At 50.4% G+C, this 21,138-nt stretch overlaps 2 protein-coding genes across 7 annotated transcripts in view; one reads left to right on the plus strand and one right to left on the minus strand.

Annotated features, from left to right (window-relative positions):
- The window catches only part of LIMK2 (LIM domain kinase 2), a 55,246-nt gene extending 46,690 nt beyond the window's left edge, over nt 1-8,556 (plus strand). For both annotated transcript variants that reach the window (XM_045791390.2, XM_045791391.2), the window contains 6 exons: nt 42-98; nt 2,189-2,254; nt 3,203-3,377; nt 4,118-4,173; nt 5,135-5,292; nt 6,735-8,556. In XM_045791390.2, coding sequence (XP_045647346.1) covers nt 42-98; nt 2,189-2,254; nt 3,203-3,377; nt 4,118-4,173; nt 5,135-5,292; nt 6,735-6,879 — 657 coding nt within the window. In that variant the 3' untranslated portion in view covers nt 6,880-8,556. The remainder of the gene's footprint in view (nt 1-41; nt 99-2,188; nt 2,255-3,202; nt 3,378-4,117; nt 4,174-5,134; nt 5,293-6,734) is intronic.
- PIK3IP1 (phosphoinositide-3-kinase interacting protein 1) lies at nt 93-20,591 on the minus strand. Of its 5 annotated transcripts, none has more exons than XM_087857228.1 (6): nt 20,351-20,591; nt 19,248-19,364; nt 19,035-19,154; nt 17,905-18,105; nt 17,728-17,806; nt 93-535 (listed from the first exon to the last, which is right to left on the minus strand). In XM_087857228.1, exons 1-6 carry the CDS (start codon nt 20,433-20,435, stop codon nt 415-417), a joined length of 723 nt encoding a protein of 240 aa, XP_087713354.1. In that variant the 5' UTR covers nt 20,436-20,591; the 3' UTR covers nt 93-414. The 5 variants fall into 5 exon arrangements, with proteins under 5 accessions (XP_087713354.1, XP_045647349.1, XP_045647348.1 ...); XM_045791393.2 differs by lacking the exon at nt 93-535 and adding an exon at nt 8,219-11,388 and having other exon boundaries at nt 17,905-18,081; nt 20,351-20,587; XM_045791392.2 differs by lacking the exon at nt 93-535 and adding an exon at nt 8,219-11,388 and having other exon boundaries at nt 20,351-20,585.
- Nucleotides 20,592-21,138: the final 547 nt, after the last annotated feature.

A 21,138-nucleotide genomic window follows, 5' to 3' on the forward strand; every position in this document is an offset into this window, starting at 1 on the left:
CAGGGCCTCACAGCCTCTGATGGCATTCCCCTATCCCATAGGACCCATTTCCCTGGCAGCAGAAGGTCAGATTTGCCAAAGGCATCGCCTCTGGAATGGTGAGTTCTACCAGCATCTGCCAGCGGTGGGAGTGGTGGTGAGGTGGGGATGGGGAGTCAGGATAGGTGCAGGGATTGCAGGCAGGCACCAGAAGGCAGAGACCCCAGCCTGGGCAGCTTGTTTGGGCTGGGTCAGTCAGCAGCTATTTATTGAGCTTCTCTCTGTGCTTGTGAAATTGCCCCCAGTTGCCTTTTCTTAGCTTACAACCTACTCTCAACAAGTTCTAAATCTTCAAGGACAAACAGGGCATGGGTAAGGCAAACTAGTAGTGTCCAGCTGCTGCGGGAATTTGGAGCAAGTAGAGAACCTCACTGCCTATGAAATCAGAGAAGAGGGGAAATGTGTTCTAGTTAAGCCTGAAGGATGGGTCAGAATTAGATAAAAGTTCCTCTTGGCAGAGAGGCCCCAAGGTTGAGGTGATGATATCAGCAAAGACCTGGGAGGAGAGAGGAGGAAATAGTCTGTTTCACCTGGGAAAGAATGAGACCAATTATAGTAGTAATACCAGTGACAGTTGCTGAGTGCTTTCTATATGCCAGGCACTGAGCTGAGGGACTAACATGTATTATGTGTTCCTCATGACAACCCCAGTTTCCAGATGAGAAGCTGATGCTAGAAAGGGACAGAGCAGGGAGCTTAGGCTAGTCAGTCTGACCCCCAAGCCTGAGATTTTAATCACTGCTCTTCATGTGGGGTCCATGAAGACTGTGTTAGTCTGGAGGTACATTAAGATCCCTGTGTTTCAGACTAAGGAGTCTGGATTGTATTTAGGAATCCAAAAAGACAGGTGTAAAAGATATTTAAGCAAGAAGGTTTTGTGAGCAGAGCTCAGGTTTTTTTTGTAGATGAGTTCGGTGCTGTCAGTAGGTGGGGGTCGAGTTAGGAGAACTGAAGGGAGGAAGACCAGGGGTGGGGCTAGTGAAACATTTCCGAATTATGGTATGGCTGTGGAGATGGGAGACTGGTTGGCAGGGTGTAGAGAGACTGGTTGGCAGCAAGGGAGCAGAGGTAGGGGGAGGAGGAGTTGGGGTGGCTTGAGGTACCTAGAAGAATGGTGGTGTCATTTACCAGATGTTTTTGGGGGCAGCGATGTTGGGGAAACAGGTTTGGGAAGAGCTAGTGTTGGCTGAGGCTGATGTGGGGTTAGTGGGGGTCGCATGTGTAGAGAAGGTGGCTCTGAGGAGGCTGGAAGGAAAATGCGGGCACCACATGAGTTTCAGGAGCAGGTAGCATGGGAGAGGTGCAGGCAGCCTTTGGAGAAAGGATGGGCAGGCAGGTCACAAGAGCTACAGCATTCAGGAAGAGCTCCCCGGATGTGTGAGCAGAGCCAGGAACCTTGGGAAGGGAAGCAGTATTGTAAGGGACTGGAGGGGGCGTTGCATAGGTAGCTCCTTCCACATTTGCTCAGGAAGGGAAGAGAAAGAAAAGGAAGGGCTGCAGAGAGACAAGAGCCAGAGGTGGAGGCCTGGGTAGGGCAGGGGGGAGGGCGGGGAGCAGAATAGTACAAAGAGACTTGCATGAAAACATTGGGATAGGAAGAAGTTAAAATGTAGACAGGGAAGAGCAGAAGAGCAAGGAGGGTGCTAAGTCTTAGGGAGGGAGACTGTCAGGAATACAGAACCCGCTGGCTAGGAGGAGGTCAGGCAGGAAGGATCCAGGGTGGCTGAAGCCAGAGATTGGGGTGAGGATGGCTGAGGGGGGGCTAGGAGTAGTGCATCGAGGGAGCCCACTTCAGGTGGCCTGGATCTATGTAAAATGGGTAGTGGGGCTGGGGGCATGCAAGGGCTGGGGCCCGTGAGTTGGGGACTTTAGGAGGGAGCAGTGAGGATCTAGAGCAGCCGCTGGGTTGGGGTCAGTGGACAAAGGACGGTCAGAAGGTGGTAGCAGGGAGAGAGAGGAGGCTCAGGCAGCCTTTGGCTTTCTGTTGGTGTTGGGACAAGGGCATGACAGCAGGAGGCCCTCGCCCTAGGGTCCAGGTTGGGTTCTGAAGCTGAGTAGGGATGGCTTGGGAGAAGAGCAGCCACCAGTTGCAGAGTCTGCATCTGCTTAAATTACTGGCCATTGGCCTCAGCTCGTACTTCTGTTCCAGGCCTATTTGCACTCCATGTGCATCATCCACCGGGATCTGAACTCACACAACTGCCTTATCAAGCTGGTATGTCCACCACCTCGCTGTTGTCTCGCTGGGCCAGCCCTCTTGCCTTGTCACAAAGGAGACTGTCCCCTTGTGCTTTAGACCTGAGTTGTCACCTAGGGCTCCGGTCTTGCCCTTCCTGCTGCACCTGATACCCTCCTCTCTCTTCTGGGGGCTCTCAAACGAATGCAGACACAGTACACCTCCTCCCAGTAGCAGCCTTTGAAATCGTTTGGTCAGAGGGAGCTCCAGAAGTTCCTTAACTCTATATAGAGCCCTGTTGTTTTTCCTGGTTTCACCCCATGGTAGTTCTGTAACACAGCTCACTACAGACCCTGTTCTACACGTGTGGCACCTTGAAGCCTCACTCTGAGGCCACAGAGCTAGTAAATGTACAGTGGCCAGTTTGGGGCCAGCATTTTTCCCACCACCCATCAGCTCTGGTTTGTTAGCATGTCATTTCTTCTGTTAACTTACAGTCTAGCTCCTTGGGTGTCCACTAATTGGCCCTGGCTCCTCCCTCTGGGTCCATACTAAATAATCTTAACCCTTTTCCGCATGACTGCCCTGTAGCTATTTGAAGAGCTTATCTCCCTCCAGGTCCCCCCACTGGCTACCTCCATCATATCTTTTCCTGTCTTATCCTGTTCTAGCCATGCCTTAAATATTTTGGGGAACAAGGCAGAATAGGGTAGAAAAGAAAAGAAATCCCTTTTTCTTCTCCTGAATTCCACTCTCCAGGTCCAAAGCCTTACCCCTGCAGGCTCCAGGAGCTCTGCTGTGAACACCCCCAGGTGGGGGGAATCTGCTGAGCAGATCCCAGACTGTTAGAAAACAAATAGCCAAGCCTTGTCTGCCAGACAGAGCTTTAGCTGTGACTCCCCTTTGCTATGTACCTTTTCTCCCCTTCTCAATGACTTCTTTTGGGAATGTCCTCACCAAGTCCTGACCTGGCCCTTGTCCTACCAGGACAAGACTGTGGTGGTGGCAGACTTTGGGCTGTCACGGCTCATAGTTGAGGAGAGGAAAAAGCCCCCAGTGGAGAAGGCTGCCACCAAGAAACGCACCTTGCGTAAGAATGACCGCAAGAAGCGCTATACAGTGGTGGGAAACCCCTACTGGATGGCCCCTGAGATGCTGAACGGTGAGTCCTGACACTGGACAATGGAGGGGACATGCCCCCAGAGGGGAGTTTGGGGGCCACATCTGCAGCAGAGTCCTGGGTGTTCCAGAGGGGGCCTGTGAAGTGTAAGACCAGGTACCCACAGCTGACAGCTAGATGATTTTTATCCCTTGCCAGACTGGACCTCATAAACTCCTTCCTCCCTGAGCTCCTGGGCCTAGGGTGAGATCTGACTGTGCCTTTTGTGCCCCAAGGGTAGCTGAGAACTCAGGCTGTTTATTGCCAGAGATTTAGCCTTTTCTTTCTCCCTGCTGAGAACTGAAGTATGGTGCCCCCTCGTGGATAATGCTCAAACCAACCACATATACTGGCTGGGATTCTTGAAATGAACAGCATTGTGAGGCCTCAGAAATGGCCTGATTCAACCCTTTTTTGGAGTCTGAGGCCCAGAGAAGTTCAGTGGTTTGCTCAGGAACATACAACTAGCTAATGAGAGAGTCCAGGTGAACCCTGATCAAGTTCTCTTTCACTGTCCCATGCAGTTTCATTTTGGGCAGTGTGTTTTATAAGATCTCTCTGTGGCAGGCCACCCAGGGCTGAGGAAAGATCACGTTCAGAGGGTGCCTGTCCTGGGCAGCCTTTACGGCATCCCTGCGGAGCCTGTTCTAGCTCTGGTTCTTGGCTGTGGCCTGGTTTGGCCCCAGACTCAGTACAGACATAAGAGACCAAACCTAACAGTCTGCTCTCCTGTGTTCCCCTAGGAAAGAGCTACGATGAGACGGTGGATGTCTTCTCTTTTGGGATCGTTCTCTGCGAGGTGAGCTCCAGCCAGCACAGAGGCCAGGCCTTAGGCAGCGAGCCTGGTAGTTCTGTCCTGCCTCAGAGCCAGGACTGCTCCTCCTAGTGATGAGCAGTAGTTCACCGTAAAATCAACACGAGTGGTGTAGGGTTGTGCAGTTTATCCCACATCTGTTGACACATTTGAGTCTCATTGGTCCCGTGAGAGGGATCGGGCAGGGATTTTTCAGGTGAGGAAACTGAGGCTCAGAAAGGGGTAGCGACTTGCTTTTGGTCCGGATGCAACCTTTCCCCCTCCCCCCCTTCCCCAGGCCCTAGTAGTGCCGTAACCCTCAGCCCCACAAGTGGAAGTAGCCACTGTATCAAGTGCCAGCCTGCTGAGCACTGTGGGGTGGATAGAGTGAGTCTTGGAAAGGTCTCTGCTGTTAGGAGCTTCGCTCAGTGTGTCTGGAAGCACTCAGTCAAACACATACGTTCAAAGCCTTCTGTAATTCCTACAAAATGGTGAGTGGTAGAGGAAAGACAAAGGACAGTTGGAAGAATGAAGGACAGTTTTTTAAAAACTGTTTTCTTTAACAGAAGTCAGTTGAGCATTTACTGTGTGCAGAGCACTGGGCTGGCACCAAAAGGTTTCAGACATGAATCAGACTCAGGACCTCACTTCACAGAGCCTGAACTCTGACAGGGGACATAGACGGGGGGGACACGGCAGGGCAGGGTGGGATGTATGGAGCTCCCTCTCCAGATTTGGAACATCTTGCTTCTGCTGCAGTGCAGCCTCTTCTAAACCCTCCAGTAACCAGATTCTCAGTTGAGAGACAAGTCTGGATCAGTGAGATTTGGGCATGGAGGACAGCTCTCTAACCTTGGTTTTTACCTCCCTCTTCTGCCCATCCTTCCTGTCCATACACCAGTATCCCACTCCCCTGTGACTGCACCCACCACAGTCCATTCCTGACCAGCCATCTTCTCATCTGCAGATCATCGGGCAGGTGTATGCAGATCCTGACTGCCTGCCCCGAACACTGGATTTTGGCCTCAACGTGAAGCTTTTCTGGGAGAAGTTTGTCCCCACAGACTGCCCCCCAGCCTTCTTCCCCCTGGCTGCCATCTGCTGCAAACTGGAGCCCGAGAGCAGGTTGATATCCAGCCCCTTTCCCCCAGCTTACACAGGCCTAGGACGCTTGCCCCAGCCTTCCGCCATCCCCAAGCCTTTCCCAGGTACAGAGTTGGCAAAAGCCTTGAGCTCAAGGATGTGGCTGTCAACTGCTGAAGCCACCCTAACAACTCTGACATGCCTGGTGGGGTATTGGGGGGGACAGAAGCATAGCCATGAGTGACCCGAATATAACACAGACACAGGCATGAAAACAAATTGTAACAGATGAAATTTCACCGAAACCTATGCCATTCTAACAAAATAAGTGTTTTTCATGTTCACCTATCTATGTCCAAACACTTATAACCTCAAATAAAGAAGTTTTATTTTTTGCCTTTTCATTCTCCCTGTTACTACCCAGTCCTATTTATCATTTTTGTTGACTGTGAAATTCAATTAAGAGACTGCCCAAACATATAATATACATGATGTAGTTACTCAGGTTTTTTCAGTTTCTCCTTATAAAAGGTATTACTACAGTGAGCATCTTTATGCATTTAGCTAATTATCTCCTTGAAAGAAAAAATTTTTGAATGACCTTTATTCATTTCAGATTATAGTTTTCATTATTGTCAGCGTTACCCCTTCTTAGTCATTTTAAATGTCTGTGTTTAATTCACTCAGAAAATACTGACTTGAGTGCCTTGTGCTCGACACTGTCCTGAGCACTTGGCTGAGGAAAGCAAAGCTGCCTGCCCTCCTGGAATTCACATTCTCACAAGGAGAGTTGATAAACAATAGATAGAATACCCTTCATTGAATATTAGGAAGTGACAAATGGTATGGAAAAAAAAGCAGAGCTGAAGAGAGAGGATGTATACGGTGCAAGTTGTAATTTTAAGTATGGTGGTGAGAGTGGGCCTTGCCGAGAAGGTGACAAGATTGTTAAACAAAAACATGGAGGAGGTGGAGGAGTAAGCCTGAGCTGGCTTAGGGTTCCAGGGCAGCTAAGCTGTTTCCACAGCACTGGGAGCCTGCTGTTTGTTTTCCCCTTGGGAAGAGCTGCTGAGTCTATGAAATGTCCCTTCCTGAGCAGATCCATTGATGTGGAAACAGTTTGAGGACTGGAAAGAATCTTTAAAAAGGCACTTAGTCCAATTCCACCTTTGATGATTGCATTTTCTCCAAGACATGAGAGGAGCTTTTTCCCCCTGGAGTTTCTTTTTTTTAAGCTACCCCCTCGAGCAAGGCCAGCCTTGTCACAGTGCTATCTATCATCTTCACAGCAACCCTACTCAGTAGCTCTAACATTATGTAACATCCCCATTTCCTGCAGAGGCACGAGGTTAAGGGATTTACCCAAGGTCGCACAACTAGGAAGTGGTTGAGCTACAGGCCTGGGTGCCTTACACAGCACCCCATGGCCCTCCCCTCGTCTCACCTGCCTCCAACTCACCCCCCCCCTTTTTTTTTTTTCCTAGACCAGCATTCTCAAAACTGGAGGACTCCTTTGAGGCTCTCTCCCTGTACCTGGGGGAGCTGGGCATCCCGCTGCCTGCAGAGCTGGAAGAGCTGGACCACACTGTGAGCATGCAGTACGGCCTGACCCGGGACTCACCCCCCTAGCCCTGGCCCAGCCCCCTGCAGGGGGGCGTTCTGCATCCACCGTTGCCCCCTCTGCGCCCCATCCCTGCTGTGGGCAGGGCCGTCCGGGCTTCCTGTGGATTGGCAGCTTGTTCAGAAACACGATAAGCCATCCCTACTACCTCCCCAGGAGGCGAGCGGGCGCAGCACCAGGGAAACACATCAAGGTTTGGGGGCCTGGTTACTGTCTGTAGATCCAACACTCGCCTGAAAGCTGTGAAGAAAGGAAAAAAAAAAAAAGCCTGGCCCATGGGCCAGGAGGAATCTGTTACTCATGACCACTTGGAACCTCTCTGGCATTGGGATTCCAGGAGGCTCTTGCTTACACTAATCAGCATGACCTGGGCCTGCTGGGCAGGATTCCAGGGTGAACCTGCCTGTGGGCTCTGAAGTCTCTAGTCCAGCTGGGTACAAGAGGACTTCAAGTGGGAGTGTGGATGAGAAAGACCGGTGGCCAGGTGGCTATCCAAGGACGTGAAATGACAGTGGTGCTACCCCCCCCCTCCACTCTGTGTCCCACCCTCTGGGACAGGGGTTGAGGGAGCAGGTTTTGAAGAGTCCCTTAGTTTGTGGTGGAACTGGCCAGGAGTCAGGAAGGGCTAGTTTGCTCATCTCCCAGGCCTAGGGGCCACATCAGTGTGCGGGGGAGCTTCCACCTCATGTTCTCAAACTGTACTGCTAGAGGCTCACTGAGAGCTCCTGGGCCTTGTTACCTGCAACAGGCACTCACCCACAAATGCAACAAGAGGCTGGGGCCTGGAAAGAAAGGGGCCCTGCCCTCTAGAAAGCCCGTATCCTGGCTGCTGTCATTCATATCCTGGTGGACACCTCAGTCAGAAGCCCAAGTTATTTAGCTTAGTGCTAAATGGGTTCTGGAGGATTGTGTGGCTTGCCAGGCCCAGGTTATGAGCCAGGGGAGTGGGAATCTCAGCTGTCTCTTGGTCCTTCCCTGTGGCAGCCAGTGCTCACCCTTCAGCATGCCTGGTCCAGGCAGCAGCTTGGGCAGGAAGAAGTGGTGTCAGAGTGCTGGAGCTGGGATGCTGGGGGAGACTGCATCCTGAGTTGGGCTTTCTGGCTTCTACCTCCCTTGTTGGTTGGCCCAGCTCACTAGCTCCTAGTAGCTCCTAGCTGCAGCTTCCCGACACAGCTATGGGCACTGAAAAGCCCTGGAGGCACCCTCCACATTGGCTCCCAGAACTCCAGGGACCCTTCAACACGACAAAATTTGTCTCTTATGTGTCTGTGAGCTTGCACCGTATTTAACAAATTGGGAATGGGTTTGGGATATTACTGCAATGTGTGGTGGTTGTGTTTTTTGGGAGGGTGGGGGGAGACAGTGGGGGGCAGGGAGTGATCCAGGAGAGTGGTTGATGTTAATACTATTTTGTTGCTATATCTGTTTGGTGATATGTGAAATACTGTACATAGACCTGATTAACTGTGGGATTAGATGTCCTCTCTGGACAGAGTTCACCTGCTATATAGACCATACTTACGTGTGGAGTGTGCCAGCTTGCTGTAGAGTTGAGCCCTGGCTCCGAGCAAACCTAAGTCAGAATTTTGTGGCTGGTTGTGCCTCAGCTGTCCCCAGCAAGCATGGGAGTGGTGGGCCCATGGTGGGCCGTTGAGCAGACCAAATAAATTAAGCAGTTAACATAAGTGGTGTTACTGAGAATGAAAAATTGACTTGGGGCCTGACTCAGCAGGAGGATACACACTAGGGTGGGGGGCTCTGCTGGCCACTTCCAGGCCCCTGCTCCATGACTCCCCACAGCAGGGGACTTCTCATGCCTGCCCCCCCAACTTTAATTCCCTCTTTATAGACACCAATCTGCTGCAGGGAACAAGCACATCCCACCTGGGGCTACCCAGTCCTTGAAGCCATCTCACTCTGACCTGTGTGCCCAGTCCTTCCTTTGGGGCCATACACTTCCAGCCTCTGATGCACATACATTCCTGTAAGCCTGGATATCCTTCCTGCAGGCCTGGGTGCCACCTCCATAAAGGGAAGAAATGAATGCAAGTCACCTCCACCCCTTGTGTTTTCCTTCAAGTGCTTGAGAGAAGACTAGCCTTGCTTCTGCACATGGGAGATGTGAATGGAGCATATTGGTCAAGATGATATCTGGCTAGTGGGATCCTGGGCACAGTATAAATCCGTATACCTGAAGTTGATTTCTCCCAAACCTTGGGGAGTTCAATTTAAGGACAGAATCTGGTTCCTGACAAAACTGATAATCTAGGGTAGCACTTGTTTATAGAACTATAGAGCAATGTCTAGGCATGGGGCAGAGATCACCTAGAGAGGCAGAGAACCTGTTGCTGAAATCTCATGCTGAAAGTCAACAACTTCCTGTTGGTAGCTTCTGGAGTCCTAGGAGTCACCCACAGGGGCCTTCCTCTACCTAGAGCTACTCCCTGTAGCCCATGGACCCAGCCCCCCTTTGGCTGCTCTACCACCACCACCCATCACTTCTCTCTCCAGCCCCTGCCAAGGGCTGCCTTGATGTTCATTTTAACTACCTCCACCTTGGGAAGAATACTGAGCAGGGAGATTTGCAGTGACCAAACCACCTGTGGGGAAGCCAGCATACCCATCTTTCCTACAGCTTCAACCTGAATGAGTTACCCACCACTCTGTTGTTGCCACCCCCCAGTTACAGGGCCAGGGTTAATGACAGAAAGCCAGCGCTTGCCACACAGGTGTGGACAAGGTAACCAAAAACTAACCAACAAGGGAGGAGTGTCCTGGCACCCCATAAAAACTTGGCAATACAGAGTTGTTTTGTTTTTAATTTATATAAGTCAAATGCAGAGCAACTTCCTGCACTTTAATATGCAGGTATCAGAATGAGGTATATAAAACATGTACACAGAGAAATGCTTTTATAGAAAAGTAGAAACCAGTAATATACTGTTCTTTTCTTCAGCATCACTAACACCAAGGGACCCATGAGGCCTAGGTCCCCTCAGCAAACCACTCCCAGGAATAGTCTGCTGAAGAGAATGGGCCCTACTGACCCCCCTTCTCCATATGGGGCAGTGGAAGGGCTTTGGGAAGGAAGCTCTGGATAGGGAGCACTGCTAAGGCCTCCAAGTGTGCCATCAGGGCTTGGAGGCCCTGCTGAGCCACTGGCTCGGTGCAGCACAGTGCTGTGGAGAAATGTTACTCTCCTGGCCACGCCAGTAGCTTGCTCTACGACCTTGGGCATTACTTTCCCCCTGTGGGCCCCTGTGTTCAAAAGGCTGGAGGAACCCTAAGGTCCCTGCCAATGGTTCTGACTGTTTTACAAGTTAGGGGCTGTGACCCTAACCCTACTACCCCACAGGAATGCACTGGCCTGGAGGTGACCTGCAAACTTAAGCCCTGAAGCACTTTATTACCTTGCCTCTGGGCTTAGTTTCTGAGTTAACCTCTCAGAAGCAGCTCACAAGGCCCCACAGTGTAATTCCTGTAGGTTAGCTGGCTGTTGTCTTACCCCTGAAAAACGAAAAGAGGTCATCGTCTACCCTGAACAGAGGCTGTCTAGGGTACCCCAGGTCCTGTGGCCTAAAGCAGCCACGGATCCTTCTCTACCCTCTTCCCAAGTGGAATGTTCAGTGCGATTCTTCCCTTCCTTTCCTTTTGAAACAGGAAGAGTCCCTGGGCCCAGGCCTGGCCCATGGTTATCAAGGCACATCACCACCAGCAAGCCGGAGCACCCCCAGGAGCCCCCAGCCTAGACCCCATTCTCAACCCACAGTTTTGACTTTTGTATGGATTCATTTCTGGTTCTCAGAGGTCAGTAGGGAGTTCCATCCCAACTATTTTAAAAACTAAATATATTTTTTTAAATACTGCCTCTTGACCCGCTTGACCTGAACTATGGATAACAGTATGCGCCACTCAAGCCCACAGAGAAAAAACAGAAGGGCGGAGACTGAGGCCATCTTAGATAATAAAGCACAGAGGAGCCCGGGGGAGCTCCTTATTGGTCCCTGGTTCGGTTCCGGGGCACAGACAATGTTTGGAAGCCCTTGTCAGCAGCACTGCTTTGGGGGCTGCCGCTGTCTCCATCCACAGGCAAAATCCTGCTCTAAGGGATGGAGGAGGAGCATTGGTAGGACCCTACCCAGCCTCGCCCTCAGCACACCACCTGCTTCTGTTTTAGAATTCACCAAAAAAAAAAAAAAAAAAAGTCAAGGGAGGGTTTTAACCACAACAAAAAGTGTAGATCCTCCCAAGTGTAGGAGGGTAGGCTGTTCTGCACCAGTGTCTGCATGGGCTCCTGCCCATTACTGGCAGCTCAGGCCCCAGGAGTGCCTGCCTGACCCATGAGGGGGGCACTGCCCTCCTGAAGGTCCACTGGAGTCTGGTTGGTGTGGACCACAATAGTCTTCTCATCCACGATCTCACAGGTAGGGTTGGTGAAAGCAGATAAGGGTAGGGTTATTCGCTGCATCTCCCTCTCACATACTTGCTGGTCATGCTGCTCTTTCAGGTCCTTCCCCCTGGCAGGAAAAGAAGGAAGCATTCAGGCTGTGCCTCCTGCATGGCTTTGCTCATTAAATAGCATTGCTGCACCCAGGCAGGGGCGCAGGCTAAGCGTGGTCAGAGTGAATCAGTGGCTGATGTATGAGATTTCCATTCTGCCAGAATGCCTTAACAAGAAGCTCCTACATCTCTGGTCTCTGCTTCCTCGTCTGTAAAACCGGTGTATACCAGCATGAACCTCACACAGCTGCAACAGGCTCAGTGAAGACAGTGTAGAGGGGAGAGACTCTAAAAGCAAGATATGGTTTTCTTTCAGCCAAGGGCTCCAAGAGACCCAGAGAACCATCTCAGTCCTAACCAAAAGTTGTGCAGAAAACTGACCAATTCTAAGACAGCTGTCTTATTCTAAAGTCCTTGGAAGGTGTGAGCACTAGCTGGAAACAAGGACTGTTCCCAGCCCATCCAGGGGGCAAAAGGGACTAAGGGCTGTTCAGGTCAATGGGAAACAATGAGCCAGTGACCATCAGATCCCTCCATGTTTGCACACCTTTGAATTCTCATGGTGCTCAGTGACCCAATCAGGACATGGTGTTGCCCTGTTTTACTCAAATGGAGTGTTCACTCCATGCTAAGAACTTTCGTACATTATCTCACTCCATTCTTGGCTGAACCCTAGGAATTCATTTTACAGATGAAGAAATAGCTCAGAGAAGTGAATGAATTCTCCAGTAACATAATGGGCTCAAACCCAAGTCTGTTGGACTCCAGCTGATACTCAGAGAAGTTCTGACCTGATCAGGGTCATCCCAAAGAAATGGTGGCACAGGGACTCAAACCCAGTCTTCTGGCTGCACATGTCAGGCCCCTTCCCACTGACCTGGACCATGCCCATTGCAGGCCAAAGGGTTTGGTGAGTGCCTAGCACACTGCACAGAACCAACACCCAGGACCCAAATCGGCATACTCTGAAGTCACAACTAGACACATGGGCTCAACTGTCAGAGGAAATCTTCCCAGAAGGAGCCCACCCCAAAGAGAACTTGAAACAGGCAGCTGATCGATGACTTGGTGAAACAACACCTGCCTACTTCAGACCTCAGGGAAATAGCTGAAATCAGATGGATTATACCTCTATCATTTGAGGTACAATGGCAAGTTTCCAGAGACTGAAGGATATTGAGAAAACAGCATGGCCTAGAGGGGGCGGAGTCTGCACAGGTACCTCAGAACTAGCTTTAAAGCAACCAGTTCTAGTGAATTCTAGTACCAGCTCAGCCTTGGCTGAGTGACACCTGGCAAAACACAGCCTTGCTGAGCCTTGGTTTCCTCATCTGTGAAATGGGGATAACATGTGCCTCAAAATAAGATAATGAATGTGAATGCATTTTGAAAACAGCGGAACTGCTATAAAACTCACAGAGAAGGTTATTATGATTTGCCCTGAATATGACTTGACTCACCAAGCAATGTTATCTTAATCTGGTTTCCCAAGGAAACTACTGACCAGCCAAGGCAGTTATTGTTTATGTGACCTCAGCAGCTCCCCTTCTTTCTGGACCTTAATTTTATCATTTGTAAAACAAGGACTTGGGCTTGATAACCTCCAGGGCCCCTGACATGCTGTGAGATTCCTCACATGAGATGTGCTCTGATCCCCTATTTTTCATTGTAAGGTCACAGAAGGCAAATTTGTGAGCTCATCTCCCTGAGTCACCCTGGGTGACTGAGTTTCTGCATGTGCAAGCCTGAGACGCTTGCCCCATACTTATCATTAACCTCTGTACTGGATACTACCAACTCCTGCAGCAGAATAACTCCCAGAGCACCCCAAAAGGAAATGGAGGGACATGGGAAGATGGTTGTCTGGCCCAAGTATATCCCCACTCGGCCTAAGATTCACTTTGCCCTTGGGCACTGCTCATCAGTTACAGCTGTCACCACAGAAGGAAACACCTCCTCCCATAATAAAACAAAAAGCCAGATTCTTCAAGGTTGCCCATGTAAGGAAAAACTTGGAAGGTCTGGATTTAATTTTATTAAGGGAGCCCCAAGCCAGCAGAAGGCCAAAAGGTAATTAACAAAAGAGGTGGAGTATGCAAGTGTCCTTTGCCAAGGCCTGAATTTCAAAATCTAAGGGGCTGGAGGAAGACGGAAAGTGAGAACTCACACATCCTGAGTACCTACCAAGGTGCCAGGAAATGACCTTCCCATTATCCAGGATGAAAAGAGCCACCTATGCACCTACTGGATGCCACACACTTTATATATCTACCACTTCTGCACCAACTTTGCAAGATAATATTATCCACATTTTATAGATGAAGAAACTGAGGCTTTGGAGTTGTCCTGCTTTCCTCAGCTACCTTCTTTACCAAGCATCTGGCTGTGGCCAGCTGTTGATAATGGTCAAGCTGCATCATAAACAAGTCTTTAGGGGGAAAAAAATCAATTCATATTAATGGAGCAGAACAAGACTGGAAGAACAGCCAAGGGTAAAGGAAGGAGGTGCTGGGATTCATCTGAATTACAGTCTCATCCATTTAGAAGCCTCAAAGCACACCCAACCCTACAGGCCTCCTGTTAATGGTGCCTAGGAGTGCTGGAGATGCAGAGGCTGTCCCCAGCTCCAAGATCTGAGAGGCCACCAAGCCTGCTGCATTGACCATCAGGCAGCTCAGCCCCTTCCTACTGCCTTTGGGTGGGTGGGTGGGGGGTGGCCAGGCTGTTGTCTGGCAGCCAAGAAAGAACAAAAGGCTTATTCACTGACTCAGCTCCTCTCCTAAGAGGGTGGAGTAGCGTTGACTTACAGTTTTTTCCCTTGCCTTTTTATCAGAAAATAAACGCTCCCTCCGGATAGCACAGACACTGCGCTTGGGGCAGGGACAGGGAGCTGCAGACTGGCTGGCTGAACCCGGTAGCCTAGACAACCATGACAAAGACCCGACAGGCTGAGCCCTCACCCACCCCCACCTGCGGCCCTTACTCCCCTGAGAGGAAGCCTGGTTCCTGCTTGCCCTTCCCAGCCAGGGGAAAGCTCCATCCCATTAGCCTCATGGTCCTTTACAGAGTTCAAGGGTTACAGTAATTTTATCCATGACTGCTCCAGAGCCATGATTGGGAGCTGGGCTGGCCAGAGTCAGCAGGTGTGAATGGAGCTGCTGCCTGCCTCTGACATGCTCTTTGCGGTGATGGAAACACCCCAGACTTCCTTCAGGCAACACAGGTTTCTTCCCATTATTCTTTCACTATTTTCCAGTTGGAAGTAGTGCTGTGCCATACTGCTGCTCAGGAAAAGTTCCTCAAGGCAGCTAAGGCTATGAACACAAACCCTATGCCCAGCTACACTGTCTAATTTCATCCTCACAACAAACCTATATGGTATCTATTAGGATCCCTGTTTCAGAGATGGGAAGGCAGATGCAGAGAGGTTAAACCATTTATTTAAGCAAATAGCAGAGCTGGGATTTGAACCCAGTACCATCTACAGCCACCAGCAAAGTAATATTGCCTTTTTAGGAAACATGTGAAGAGAGGTTCATCACATCTAACCTCCTGCCTTTACACTTTTTACAGATGAGGAAACTCTGAGGAAACCAGAGAAGGTAAATTACTTGTCCAGTGTTGCACCCAGAATTGGCAGCAGCTCCAACACTACATCCTGGTTCTTTTGACTTCTAGACCCAGCTATTTTATTTTCAAAGTTTCCATTTTTCCTACTGTCCTTTGCAATTCAAAGCAAATTTGCATGATGCTGCTGAGCCTCGCTGGGCTTTTGGGATATACGGATAATCCCTGGACACATCTTACTGGCTATGTAGCTTAGACATGGCACTTAACTCTTTTAAGTCTCAGCAGCTTACTGTAAAATGGTGTAAAAAGTGAACCTTGTAAGTGTGGTCATGAGGCTTGGGCCAGATCATCAGGGAAGAGCATTCAGTAAGGCCCTATTTATTTAAAAAGCATGCAATAAATATTGGCTGCTATTATGATTATCTAACCTGATTGGTGTTCTACCGCTTATATTTAATACTTATGATAATCTTGGGTGGTGGTTATGGGTATATGGAGGAGGATATATCCCCATACAATAGTCAAGAAACCAAAGTGCAGAGAAATGGCAGAACCTACACTCAAAAGCTCTTTCCAGGACACACAGTTCTCTGACTTCGGAGAGAGATGGGAGCTGAGAGCTTGCCTCTAGCCCACGTGCGGTTTCCTGTTATAATCTGTTCTCAGAGCACTTTTGCTGAGGAAAGGGGTGGTCCAGTGGTTAGTGACAGGGAGTCTGGTGACTTGGTGCTTTGCCTTGAGTTTACAGGACAATAAATTCTAGGCCTCGGGACAGTCCTATGACAGCCTAGAGAAGCAAATTTAGAAGAAAAAAAGGCCTGGATTCCTTATTGGGCATGAGAACTGAACTCAGAATTAGGAACATTTAGTCAGTTCAAGCACCTGGAGGCCTGGAAACTGTCACAAGATTGGAGAAGAGCCAATTGCTATCCAGTGGCTGAGGAAGGCGGAAATATTTCAAGGGCTCAACTCAGCCAACAGGTTTGGGTCTGATTATGAACTGTAGGCCAGGGCTACCACATCATTTCCTCTACCTTGCTGAAATGAACAAGTCGGTGTCCCTGGACCTGCCATGTTAACCATCCCACTGGGGGCAACAGCCTCGGAATGGAAATCAGGAGACCCTCTTAGGTCAATACTTGGCTCTCTCTGAACCTCTGCTTCCTGAATTATAGAAAATCAGAGAAGGAACAAGGGCTCAGAGAGTGCTAGTACAGGACTCATATTTTACAGAAAAGAAAAAACAGCTATCATTTACTGACCACTTACTATGTGCTACACACTGAGCTAAGCTCTGCAGTAGGGAACAGAAGCAACTTGCCCAAAATCACACAGGTACTTACTTTGTGGCAACATTTAAGACTTGGCTCCACCAAATGCTACGTGTGTGACCTCGAGCAAGGTACATATCCTCTCTTGTCTGTTTCCTAACATGTAAACGGGATGATAACAGCATTTACCTCACAAGGGTGATTATAAGAACTGAGTTAGAGCATGCAAATTGCTTGAAGCAGGGTGTGGCATATGGTAAATGTTCACTTTTGCTCTTGTTCTTATTATTATTCTTAGCCAACACTTCCCCTTTTTCATGTGTAAAGTGAGGAGGCTGACTACACCGTCTCTAAGGACACCCTAGGTTTATTTAATGCTGGGTGACCCACCGGGGCTGTGAGCTCAGACACAGCCCTTGCCACTGGAAAATGCAGGACGCCATGTCACTTTCCTTTCGGAAAGCCTTCTCAGACCATAGAAGAGAAATATCACAAGCACCCAGGGCTAGAAGTCAAATCCCCTGATGTTGCCCAGAATGGCAAATAATTTTCCCAGAACTAGCCAATGCAATAAAAATGAATGCAACTCTGGCATCATGCACCCATCGTGGGCTTTGAGAGCCTTTTCCATATGATATTTCAGGAGGCCTCTCAAAATGAGCATTCCTCCTCCTGTTGTCCCAGCCAGAGGTCAGGTCCCCGAGTTTCCTAGGAACCTCTTCGGATTTCTCATATGTGGTGATGAGTAGCAAACAGGTTCTATGTCCTCCAACTCACTTTTTCCTCCTGTTCTGAAGGAGATCCCACTGCTTATGGCCCCAGGGAATTCAAGCCCCAACTGCAAAAGGAGTGGCTAGGAACCTTTTCTGGTAGGATTTTATTTTTATGTATTTTATAAAAGGGGGAGGCACGGAGGGAGAGAAAGAATCTTAAACAGGCTCCATGCCCAGTGCGGCAGAGCCCAATGTGGGGCTCAATCTCACAACCCTGAGATCATGATCAAGTTGAAATCAAGTTGGATGCTTAACCGACTGAGCCACCAGGTGCCCCTCTAGTAGAATTTTATCACTCACAGAAAGAATTCAGTCTCTGGGACCCTGCAATGAGTGTCCAGCCTGATTTCTGCAGTACCACTCACTTCCATACCGGGCATGTTGGATTAGACAGCAGAGAATCTGGTATCAAAAGAGCTGGGTTTGAATCTAGGTTCTGCCACTCCCAGGCACTATGACCTTGGGCAAGTCACTTCACCTCTCTGATGAAAGCTTCCTCACCTGTAAAGTGGGAAACAAGAACTCCTACCTCACAAGGCTTTTGGGTGAGGAGTAAAGACCCTAAAGGAAAAGGTTTGTCCAAGGTCACCTGGTAAAGATGAGAACCAACTCTGTACATCTTAAGCTAATTTTCCTCTTTCAATACTTGACTTCCTTTTGGGGTACGTATGCCACAAAGAAGTCAGATTTGACTTTATGTACCTTCTTCCCCTCCTCTCAGCCCAGAAGAGAAGCTACTGACCTCTTGTAGGTATAGCCCAAGACGATGCCAGCTCCAATGGCGATGATGATCACCATCATGGTAATGCCCAGCACATACCCTGCCAAGGACAGGACACAACGTCCCATTAGCCTCACCCCAGACGATCAGAAAATACTTCTTGGTGACTTGCATAAGGACGGGTTGGGGCAATCATACCCAAAGTTCCCAGGTCCTTTTTCTCCTTGGAGTTCATCCGCACCCGCTGGCTGATCCCAATCACTGGCTGCACGGCTGCTGCCTCACTCCGGGCGGGCAGGGCGTTGGCAGGAGCAAACACCTGTACCTCATCTCCACTTGGCACTTCAGACGCCTCCTCAGTTTCCTCTGTGGAGGCTGGAGGGGACAGGGAAGTGGTCTCTGGAGGTGAAGTGTAAAATATGTCTCATTAGAGTAGCCTGAGTCAATTCCACAGCTGAAACTGGCCTGGAGTGTTGGGGGAGGTAAGGGGAAAGGAGTTCACCCTAGCATGCACATACACACTGAAATCAATCCTTGCCCCAGGGGCAAGACCAGGTCTAAGGGGGCCACACTACAATTGTGACAAGGCAAATGTGAGAGGAAGGACATAAGAAAGAGCCTCTCCTGCCTCCCATGTCTTTTTTCTGTCCAAATCCTTGCCAGCTTCCAAGGCCCGGCTCAGTTGCCCTCTTCTCCAAGGGGTCCTCCTCTGCGCTAGGAAACAATCCATGAATCCACAGTTTGCCAATCCCTATGTTATACGCGTTACACATCCCATTTAATCTCTGAGAACGGTCTCACTGCCTCGGGAGCAACTAGCCTTCACTCTGGAGTCCAAGAAACTTAGATTCAAATTTGAACCCTGCCATTGCCTTCAACATGTCGCTGAACTTCTCTGAGGCTGAGATCCCCCAAACAGCTTCCTTCCAGGGGCGCTGTGAGTAGAGTACTTAACACACAGACGCTCCACAACCACACCAGACGCTGAGGGACTCGCTTAGGGCGTGGGGCCGGAACTCAAGCCCCGTGAGCTCCAGGAGGCTGCGCACCAGACCCAGAGTGCGCGGCCAAGAGGTGGGGCCTCGCCTCCCACGGTTGTTTACAAGGCGCTCGCGGAGGATGAGCTCACTCCGAGAGGCGGCAGCGGCCAATGGGCTTTGGGCCCTGAGGCCTGGAGACAGCCCTGGCCAATCGGACGGCGCGGGGCGGGGCGGGGCCGGCCGGCGACGCGCGGTCGCACGTGCGCGGCGGGTGTAACCGCCGCTCCCAGGCCGCCCTGGGCGTGGGGGTTTGGGGGGTCCTCAGGACCTCGGAGTCCGGTCGGGTACCTGGGCAGCGCAGGTCCTCGCAAGGCCGCTTCTCAGGATCGCCAGCCTCGCTGCTGACGTAGCACCAGGGCCCGCGTGGGTCCTGGTCCGGGTTCCGGCAGTAGCTATGGTTGCCGGCCTCTAAGAGGGGAGAGAAGGCGCCATGGGACGGGGCCAGGACCCAGGCCGCGGCCGTCGCCCGCCCCTCGCCCGCCGCCCGGGGCGTACACTTACTCGACTCGAGGGCAGACGCCAGGCCACTCTGCGCCTCCAGCCAGTTGAGGCAGCGCAGGCCCGGTGCTGGGGAGGGCTGGTCCGCCCGGTACAGGTGGCCGTTGTCCCAGAAGCAGCCTGTGAGGAAGAGGAGCCGCCCCCCCCCCCCCCACACACACACACTGAGTGGCCGGCAGGGGAGCCGGGCCCACCCCGCCTGGGCGACCCTGAGCCCGGCTGGACCTCCCTGACCTCACGTGGAAAACCCCTGCTGCCTTGAAAGGTTGTTGTGAGGCCGGAAAGAGAAGGAAGAGAAAGAAAGCGCGTCTAAAGCCCTTCTCTGGTGCCCGGCCCTCAGCGCTCAGAGAATGTTAGCTTTGCTTTTCTTTTTTTAAGCTGGAAAGCTCTGCACAAGTGCAAGGGGTTGTTACTCTGGAACTTGTGGCCACTTTGGAGGAGTGTGTCGGGGAAGCCTGGGTTCGAGTACCTTTTTGGAGATGTTGAAAGTTTTGGGTCGGTGGGCGACCAGACCTAAAATTCATCCCTGTGTTGTAATTTCATCTTACATAAACTGGGATATTCCTTTCACGGATATGGCCACACTTGCACTGGCAACACTCCCTCCCAAGAGGATTCTACAAAAGCTTTGATTCAGTCAGGCAAAAGAGAGCCTCAAACGGAGGGAACCTGCCTCATCGCTGTTTGGATGTAACTCCGAACTCCCATTCCCCTTAGGAGGAAAGCTTGGGGAAGGAGGGCCTGTGCCCTAACCACACCATGCAAAGCCCCTGAAAAGAACAGCGCTTAGGGAGTAGGGGAGATGAACCCCAAATTCCATCCACTCATGAGCCACAGGCAAGGAAAAGAACAGAGAAAGTGGCTACTTGCCTTTGTTCTTAATGGCAAATATGGAGCTGCAAGCCCCTGACAGGGAAAGGAGAAAGAAGAAGAAGAAAGGGGGAAAAAAAGAAGCAGCAGCAGCAGCTTTCATGGGACAAGAGAAACCAGCTAAAAGCTTCATTTCCAATGATCTTCCTGTCGAGCCTGGCCACGCTTGGGAAATAGAGAGCTTTACCCTTTCTACTTCATTAAGTTGCTGCAGGAAGGAAAGATTGTAATCTCACCTCCAGATCCATAGGCTTCTGCTAGGAGCATGTTGCTGATGAGGAATGTTTGCACCCAGGCTAAGAGCATCCTCACCTCCTTCATCCTGCAGGTGATTGACCAACCAGTATCCAACCGGGGTCCCCTTGGCGTGGGTTCTGCCTCCCAGTCCCCAGCCTTGCAGTCAGACCTGCCCTTGTTATGCTCTTCTGGTAAACAGCCTCTCTTTAGAACTGGGAGCTTCCCAGCTAGCTTGCTGCAGCGAGGTGTTTTTTCAGCTGAAAGGCGCCCCCTGGGTCCTAAGCCTCCTATGCCATGCAAGATCACTAAGCCGAGAGAGGAGCTCCGCCCAGAGAAGAGAGAGGCAGGGAAGTTCAGGTTGTGCTTAGCAGAGGATCAGTTTGAGACCTAAACTGACTGCATCCCCAGGGCTTTTCATCTCTTCTGTTTCCCTTTGTGTGAGTACAGAAAGAGTAACTCTGTCAAGAAGCATCATTGTGGGGAGGAAGGTTTGAAATTATAGTCACAAAGGCAGAACAACTTAGGACATGCTAACTATACAAGCAGGAGGAGCTCAAGACCACATAGGGGGCTCAAATAAGAGTATCCAGGTGGAAGGAACACTTTACATCCATTCCTGAAAAAGGAAAAGGGCCTTTGTGGTTTTTACATTTTTATGAACACTGACTTTTTTTTTTTTTAACAGTATAACTTTGCCAGGATCGGATCACTTTACTTTGTTTATATTTGGGTTTTGGGGGTGTCATATATGGTAGGAATACAGAAGGGATCTCTTTAGTTGAAAACA

Source organism: Ursus americanus, chromosome 30, assembly GCF_024610735.1.
Source record: "Ursus americanus isolate L20-20 chromosome 30, mUrsAme1.1.p, whole genome shotgun sequence".
NCBI lineage: Eukaryota > Metazoa > Chordata > Mammalia > Carnivora > Ursidae > Ursus > Ursus americanus.